Below are 8284 nucleotides of genomic sequence, written 5' to 3'. Positions count from 1 at the left end.
ATTATTACACAGATCCCAGGATGCCCGCCCAGAGAAACGTCCCCACCCTCTCTCCCCACCACCTGTGAGACAGCACTAGTGCTCAGCAATGTGAGTTTAGAGGCTTCCTCATCCTCTGTACGGAATGGACACTCCTCCAACATGGCGTACCCAATGAGGAAGCGCAACCTGGGCGCGGCCATGTTCCCCGCCTGACAACGCTGCCTAGGGGCACTGAAGGCAACCAAAACACCGACCCCGTACATCTCCATGTTGGCTCTGGCTGACTGCGGCTTCGAATGTGATTTTGCGCATGTGCAGAACCACGCCTCTTCGTGTGAAGCCCCAAACCCCGAGAAGGGGCGGTGCTAGGGGTGGTGACCGGAAGCTGCTGCGGTTTTCAGCCGCGGTTTAATAGTTGTTGTCAAGAGGATCCCAGTGCTCTTTGCCGGAGGGATGTGGAGGTGATGGGGACCCGGGGAGGGTGAGTGTTGGGGAATTCTGTGTGGTCAGTGATGGAATCGGTTGTCTGAATGTAGTTGGATGATTCGCTTGTTATTTTTCAGGCTTTCCTCTTTTCTCATATCAACGTTAAGGTCTTAAAGTTCACTGTGAGACCCACAAGGTTTGGTGCATTATGTTATAAGTGTTTTAGAAGAGTTGATTATTATTTTTTTTGCCCAAGAATTATTTAGAAGTGCGCTTTCATTTTACAAAAGTTCATCTTTTTACTAGACTTCTAACCTTAGTTTTCTGTGGTTAGAAAAATGTCTACATGAAGCTCATTCCTTGAAATGTGAGGGGAGTCATGGCCTAGTCCTTGGTGAATTGTTTTATAAATATTCCATGTATAATTCGAAAATAATATTTAATTTTTTAGTCGTCAATTGTGTTGTACAAAATTTGTACTTTTTTTGTCTGCTAGTTCTATTACAGAGAAAGGAGAGATTAAGTCTTCACTGTGATGATGATTTGTTCATTTCTCCTTCCTGCTGTCCATGATCCATTTTGAGTTAAGTTTTGTATAAAGTGTGAGACTTAGATCAAGGTGCATTTATTTGGATGTCCAATTACTCAAGCACCATTTGTTAAAAAGACGGTAGTTCCTCCACGGACTCGTTCTGTACCTGTGTCAAAAATAAATTTGCCATACTTTTGTGTGGCTATTTCTAGGTTCTCTATTATGTTCCATTTATTTATGTGTCTATCTGTGTGTCTTTTATGATGAATGTGTGTTGAATTTTGTCAATACTGTATGAATTTATATGGTTTTTCTTCTTTGGCTTGTTAATATGGGGGAATGCCCTTATTGATTTTTGAATATTGAATTAGCCTTACATTCCTGGAATAAGCCTCACTTGGTTGTGGTGTATAGTTCTTTTTTTATATTGCAGGAATTGATTGGTTAATGCTTTTTTTTTTGAGGATTTTTGTGTCTAAGTTCGTGAGAGATGTTGGTCTGTAGTTTTCTTTTTTTGTACTTTCTTTTTCTGGTTTTAGTATTAGGGAAATACTGATCTCAATAAATGAGTTAGAAAGTGTTCTCTTCTATTTTCTGGAAGAGATTGTGTAGAATTATGTTATTTTTCTTTAAATGTTTGATAGAGGGCCTCCCTGGTGGCGCAGTGGTTGAGAGTCCGCCTGCCGATGCAGGGGATACGGGTTCGTGCCCCGGTCTGGGAGGATCCCATATGCCGCGGAGCGGCTGGGCCCGTGAAGCCATGGCCGCTGGGCCTGCACATCCGGAGCCTGTGCTCCGCAACGGGAGAGGCCACAACAGTGAGAGGCCCACATACCGCAAAAAGAAAAAAAAAAAAAAAAAAAGTTTGATAGAATTCTCCAGTGAAACCATCTGGGCCTGGAAATTTCCTTTTGGAAGCTTTTGATTATGGCTTCAATTTCTGTAGTAGTCAAATGACTATTTGGGTTATCTATTTAATACCTTTTCAGAGTATCTTCATATTTAATAGTGGGTAAGTTGTGGGAGTCTCTGTTTTGTGAGGAATTGGACTATTTCATCCAAGTTGTTGAATTTATGTGCATAAAGTGGTGTGTGGTATTCCCTTACTTTTCTTTTAACAGCTGCAGGATCTATAGTTGTATCTCCTGTTTCATTTCTGATATTGGTAATTTGTGTCTTATCTCTTTTTATCTTTGTCAGTCTTGCTAGAGGATTACCAATTTTATCGGTCTTTTCAAAGAACCAGCTTTTGTTTTCATTGATTTTTCTCTATTGTTTTTGTTTTCAATTTTATTGATTTCTGCTCTTATATCTATTACTTCTTTCTTTCTATTTGCTTTGGGTTTTCTTTGCTCTTCTTTTTCTAGTATCTTATGGTGGGAGCTTACCTTACTGATTTAATACCTTAGTTCTTTTCTAATATAAACATTTAGCATTATAAATTTCCCTCTCAACACTGCTTTATCTGCATCCCGCAAATTTTGATATGTTGTATTTTGATTTTCATTCATTACTTTTTAATTTCCCTTGAGACTTCCTCTTTGATCCGTGGATTATATAGAAGTGTGTTGTTTAATTTCCAAATGTTTGGAGACTTTCCTGTTACCTTTCTGTTACTGATTTCTAGTTTGATGCTATTATAATCAGGGAACATATGCTGTATGATTTCAATTTATTAAGGTTTGTTTTATGACCCTGGAGAATGTAGCACAGGTGCTTGAAGAGAATGTGTATTCTATTAGTGTTTGGCTGCAGTAGGATGGGTATGTTCAGTTAGGACACCCTTTTCTTGTTCCTTTGATTAAGGGGAGCAGGCTTTTCTTAGAGCTTTTTTTTGTCTGTAGCTATTGATGGTTCTGAGTTATAAGCTTTTCTAGTGCCCTGTTTGTGGTATATGGGAGGGAAAATGAAACCCAGGGAACTCACCGCTGTGTTGTTCCTTAGGCCCTGAGGTCTGTGGACTGTCTGCCTTTCCTTTTTACCTTTCAGAATCTTTCTATTTGTATTTGCTGTTATGTCATTTTTTTCCCTGGTCTCTTCTACATTCATTATTCTCTTCTACCTGTATTTTCCTGTATTAACTTTGTTAATTTACATTTTGCTAGGGAAGCATCTGTTTCACATCAATATTAAAATATGTTGCTATACAGTTATGCATAATATCCCACAATAACTACTTTGAAACACTGCCTCATCTGGGAAAGATTCTCATTCTGTCTCTCTCTCCCTCTCCCTCCCTCCCTCCCTCTCTCTTTCTCTCTCTCTCTCTCTTTCTCTTTCTGTGTGTGTGTGTGTGTGTGTGTGTGTATGTTTTTAAACTCTTCTTTATCTCATTTGCTAGGGGATTATCTGTGACATCAGTCATTTTAAAGGACCAGCTCTTTGTTTTCTTTAAACTCCCATTGTTATATTTATTTGACTTATTTAAGGTTTTTATTAATTACTATTTTCCTTTTGGGGGGTTGCTTCGTTTTGTTTTTTTCTACTTCTGATGTTTTAGATTGAATACTTAGCTCTTCTTTGTTTTATTTATTTATTTATTTATTGTATAAAACATTTACTTTGTTGGTCTTTGGGGGCAGTTTGATACATCACCAGTGTATTACAGCTGAGCCATTAATCTTGTAGCTTCCTCACCATTAACTGGTTCATTTTTATGACACTGCTGAGAAATCAGCTGTTTCTGCAGAGGTTCAAGAGAAAGGCCTTTTAAGAAATGTGCAGGTTCCTTTTGTATATCTACAGAAGCTGTTTCCACTCTATTAACTTTTTCATCATTCACAATGTTTATCTTCCTAAGATTAGTGGTAACTGGTTTTGCTGTATTTTTTAACCTTAAAGTTTTTTGGCTGGCTCTACGGAATACATTCCTGGACTTCTGCCCTCTTAGTTTGTTTTTGGCCATTGTCTTTGATATCCTCGTTCAGCTGCTCAAGCTCCAGGTGATGCCATCTGCACCTGTTGTATTTATTTTTAATTAAAAATAAAGCCATTTAAATCTATAAATTTCGCTCTGTATACAACTTTAGCGTGTTCCATGACTTCTGGTAAAAATTGTTTAGCTTCTGTATTGATTTCCGACTTTAATCCTGGGTTATTTAGCAAAGTGTTTCTTTTTTTTTTTTTTTGCGGTACACGGGCCTCTCACTGTTGTGGCCTCTCCCGTTGCGGAGCACAGGCTCCGGATGCACAGGCTCAGCGGCCATGGCTCACGGGCCCAGCCGCTCCGCGGCATGTGGGATCTTCCCGGACCAGGGCACGAACCCGTGTCCCCTGCATCGGCAGGCGGACTCTCACCCACTGCGCCACCAGGGAATCCCGTTTATTTTCTTTTAAAACAGATTTATTTATTTAGATATATAAAACAGACTTATTTATATATATTCAATACCTTAAAATTCACCCATTTAAAGTATACAATTCAGTGGGTTTTAGTACATTCACAGAGTTGTTCAGTCATCACCACAATCTAATTATAGAATATTTTCAACACCCCAGAAAGAAACCTTGCACACATTAGCAGATATTCACCATTCATGCCACCCCACACCCCCAGCCCTAGGCAACTTCTAATCAGTTTTCTGTCTCTATATATTTGCCTATTCTGGACATTTCATATAAATGGAATCATAAAATATGTGGTCTTTGTGACTGGGTTCTTTCATGTAAGATAATGATTTCAAGGTTCATTCATGTTATAGCATGTATTGGTACTTCTTTTTTATTGCCAAATAATATTCCATTGTATGGACACACCAAATTTTGTTTATCTGTTCATCAGTTGACGGACATTTAAGTGCTTTCTGCTTTTGGGCTACTATGAATAATACTGCTGTGAATATTTGTATACAAGTTTTGGAGTGGACGTGGGTTTTCATTTCTCTTGGTAGATACCTAGGAGTGGAACTGCTGGGTCATGTGACAACTCTATGGGTAGCATTTTGAGGAACTGCCAACCTGTTTTTCAGAGTGGCTGCACCATTTTACAATTCTACCAGTAATGTATGAGCTCAAATTCATTCACATCTCACAAACACTTGTTACTGTCTTTTTTTTTGCCATCTTTGTGTATATGAAGTGGTCTCCTAATGAATAGACCATTTTTGTTTTTGAAAAATATTTATTTATTTTTTGGCTGCATTGGGTCTTAGTTGCGGCATGCAGGACCTTTTGTTGTGGCGTGTGGTCTCTTTGTTGCGGTGCGCGGGCTCTAGAGTGCGTGGGCTCTGTAGTTGCAGCAGTCGGGCTCTATAGTTGTGTCACACGGGCTTAGTTGCCCAGCGGCATGTGGGATCTTAGTTCCCCGACCAGGGATCAAACTGGCGTCCCCTGCATAGCAAGACAAATTCTTAACCACTGGACCACCAGGGAAGTCCCAGAACATTTTTGGTTTTGATTACATTTCCCTAAGGATTAATGACATTGAACATCTTATACTATAATCAGAGAATGTAGTCTGTCAATTCCCAACATTCAGACATCTACCAGATTTTTTGTGTGGCCAAGTTATTTGATATAATTTTGTAAAAGTTCCATGGGCTTAAGAAAAGAAAGCATATTCTCTTTCTTTGGCACAACATCATCTTTATGTGTTAAAATTTAATTTGTTCATACCTTTAATTTTACTCTACTCCTTATTTCTTTTACTCTGTTGTTTCCTCTTCATCTCATTTCTTACTTTTGTTGTCCTAATTAAGTTCCTCTTCATTTTATGTGATATTTACCCTTTCCCAACAAGAATGACTAAATCTGCAGTGCCTGTATTAGTTGATCATAATGAAATTGTACCTCAATTTAGGCACAGAGACACCCTCCCCTCCCTAGTTCCCTCGACAGGAGAAACAGTTTTCACCTCTGGATGTTTTTGAGGTAATTAAAAATTTTAGTCCCAGGCTACTAGTATTTTCCTTATGGCATATCTCTTCTGATTTAAGAAACTTTACTTAACATTTTTATTCCAAATTATGGTCATGTTTTCAACATCTGTTAAATAGAACCATGTTTATTTTGAGCCTCCCACATAAAAGGTACCATGTGGTGTACCATTGAGAATGTGAACTTGGAAGCCAGGTAGACTGAGTTCGATTTAACATCACTAAACCTCTGTTTCTGTATGCATAAAATGAGATAATAACTACAGCAACACATAGATGATGTGATTGTTGTGCAAATTAAATGAGGTACCTCCTTCTGTATAGTACATGATTCCTTGTAATAACAGTACTTGCTAATATGAATTAAATGTTTACCTGGGCCAGTCTGGTGCTGAGTGCCTTAAAAACATCATCTCATTTAATTTTCACAACCCCTTGAAATAAATAGTTTTGATTTGTTTGGGGAAAAAAATCTGAAGAAACATTTTCATATTCATATAGCTAAAGGTTGGCAGAGCTAGAAATGAATCTTTTATTAATTTTAGTCTAAATCTCATGGTCTTGCTCATATTCCATGTGATGAATAACTTGAATAGGTGTTGATGTGGCTTTGTCTACTCCACAGTATCCAGTGTCGTGAACTATACTTCGGTGCCCTCAGGAAGCGCTTGTGGGGTGAATGTTGAATGCCTGACCAAGTGGACACTGTCTTTCCAGGTTTCTTGGAGTCTCTGTGGAGCCCCTGGGCCAGACCCCATAGTGAAGGCTGCAGGATCTTCCTTCGGGCCCCAGCAGCTCTGGTTGAGTCCACAGGTGCCCACCTGACCTCGGGTTCCTGGGAAGAGTGGAGTTGTCAGCAAGAGAGCCCGGGTGCTTAGGCCCAGGGGGGAAGATGCCAGCCAACCGGTGCGCTCCTGGGCCATCCCTGGCCCTGACTACAGGGGGATGTGACAACTCCTGTGAGGTAAGGAAGAAGAAGAGGTGCCCAGGGACTGGAATTCATCCAGAATGAAAGATAATATCTCATTATTTTAATTTCTATGACTATTTTTTTAACCATGCAACATAATCAGGGGATTTTTATTGGATTTATTTCCCTTATGTGAATTTCCTTTTCCTGTCCATTGCTGATTTATTTATTTTAGCTTATGGATGTTTACAGTTTTTTTGAATATTAAGGTTAATAACCCTTTATCATTCTTATATATTTTTGTGAATATTTTTTGCCACTTTGTAATTTGAAATTAGTTTCTAGTTTTATTTATAAGTGGCAAAAGGTGCCAAGTAGTTTTCGAAGTCTTCTTAAAACAGTGGCTCTTCCCTGCTTTGTTTCTCCCAGATTCCAACTCCCTAGAAGCAAGCACTCTTAATCTTTTTAATGGATTTTTTTTTTCATTTTGGGCATTATCTATTGACTTTCCACTATGGAAGGTAGAGATTCAGGTTTTCCATGCACCTCCACTCATATATACATTTGCCTCTAGCTGTCACTGTTTTTATTAGATCTACTGTCAGGGTTTATTATTGTGACTGTTTATAGTTAAGTCATGTAGTATCCATGCTGTGATTACTATTTCTGCACAACTTTTTCTTTTGCCTGGAATTAACTATTTTTTTCTGGTTTAGTCATTTCTTTGCTTTACTATATACATATCAATAATTCAACTCCAAATTCTTTCCAGTTGTTTAAATCTCCACTCTGTATATTCAAACATATTAGGTAATAATCATAGTGACAATAATTATAAACACTCATATAATGTTTACTATATGCCCAGCACTGTTACACACACACTACATATACTAACTCATCTTCCTAACAACCTGGAGAAGTAGGTACCATTGTTATTCCCATTTTATAGAAGGGGAAACTGGGGCATAAAGAAAAACTATCTGGCCCAAGTTAACACAGCTAGTAATGGAGGGGGGGCTATCTCAGCTCTGGGTATCAATGTCTTCTCTTTGAAGAAATCTCTCCTGGATCTTACTGCTTCACTGAAGGCTGGTTTGGTTGCTCTCTCAGCTTCACACACAGCTATGACCTTGGTGTGTTCTGTTCGCCATCCCTCAGAAAATCCTTTTTACCTCTGTCTTGTGTCAGATTCCCTTTCCTGGGAATTCTGTATCTTCCTTCCTGTTTCCTGGATCCTGTGTCTTCCTCTTTCTTGGTTTACCCCCTAATTTTTTGGGAGCACATCCTCCAGTATATCCTTGAGAATGGATGCATGACAGGTGAACTTTATGAAGCTTTGCATGTCTGAAAATGTCATGCAAAAATGTATTTATATAATATATATAATTGTATAAATAAACTTATAGAAGTAAAAAAAGTAATAAATACCATGGAAATATATTTATTTGACCCTGACACTAAATTTATCTTTTTGGCTGGGTATAGAATTCTAGGTTGGAAATCATTTTTGTGTAGAATTTTACAAGTCTGTTTCCAGTCTAGTCATTTTCTACCCAT

At 38.4% G+C, this 8284-nt stretch overlaps 2 protein-coding genes across 4 annotated transcripts in view; one reads left to right on the top strand and one right to left on the bottom strand.

The window, feature by feature from the left end:
• The first annotated feature begins 374 nt into the window (after positions 1 to 374).
• Positions 375 to 8284, top strand: part of ZNF81 (zinc finger protein 81) — a 71586-nt gene continuing 63676 nt past the window's right edge. Inside the window, exons 1-2 of one of the 2 annotated variants that reach the window (XM_060086992.1) lie at positions 375 to 463; positions 6532 to 6778. In XM_060086992.1, the coding sequence (XP_059942975.1) occupies positions 6707 to 6778 (72 nt within the window). In that variant the 5' untranslated portion in view covers positions 375 to 463; positions 6532 to 6706. Of the gene's footprint in view, positions 464 to 5763; positions 5810 to 6531; positions 6779 to 8284 lie in introns of those variants that run through there. The other variant, XM_060086991.1, reaches the window with a different exon arrangement.
• LOC132482683 (ribosomal biogenesis factor-like) lies at positions 3543 to 3845 on the bottom strand. 2 transcript variants are annotated; one of them, XM_060088002.1, is made up of 2 exons: positions 3723 to 3845; positions 3543 to 3605 (listed from the first exon to the last, which is right to left on the bottom strand). In XM_060088002.1, exons 1-2 carry the CDS (start codon positions 3843 to 3845, stop codon positions 3543 to 3545), a joined length of 186 nt encoding a protein of 61 aa, XP_059943985.1. The 2 variants fall into 2 exon arrangements, with proteins under 2 accessions (XP_059943985.1, XP_059943984.1); XM_060088001.1 differs by having other exon boundaries at positions 3543 to 3845.

This window comes from Mesoplodon densirostris, chromosome X (genome assembly GCF_025265405.1).
Source record: "Mesoplodon densirostris isolate mMesDen1 chromosome X, mMesDen1 primary haplotype, whole genome shotgun sequence".
Classification (NCBI taxonomy): domain Eukaryota; kingdom Metazoa; phylum Chordata; class Mammalia; order Artiodactyla; family Ziphiidae; genus Mesoplodon; species Mesoplodon densirostris.
Note: the sequence above shows the minus strand (reverse complement) of the source record. Positions and strands in the feature narration are given on the sequence as shown.

What these genes read in the sequence shown, in the direction of transcription:
- LOC132482683 (XM_060088001.1), bottom strand. Translation starts at nt 3,845, where the DNA reads ATGGCCAAAAACAAACTAAGAGGGCAGAAGTCCAGGAATGTATTCCGT.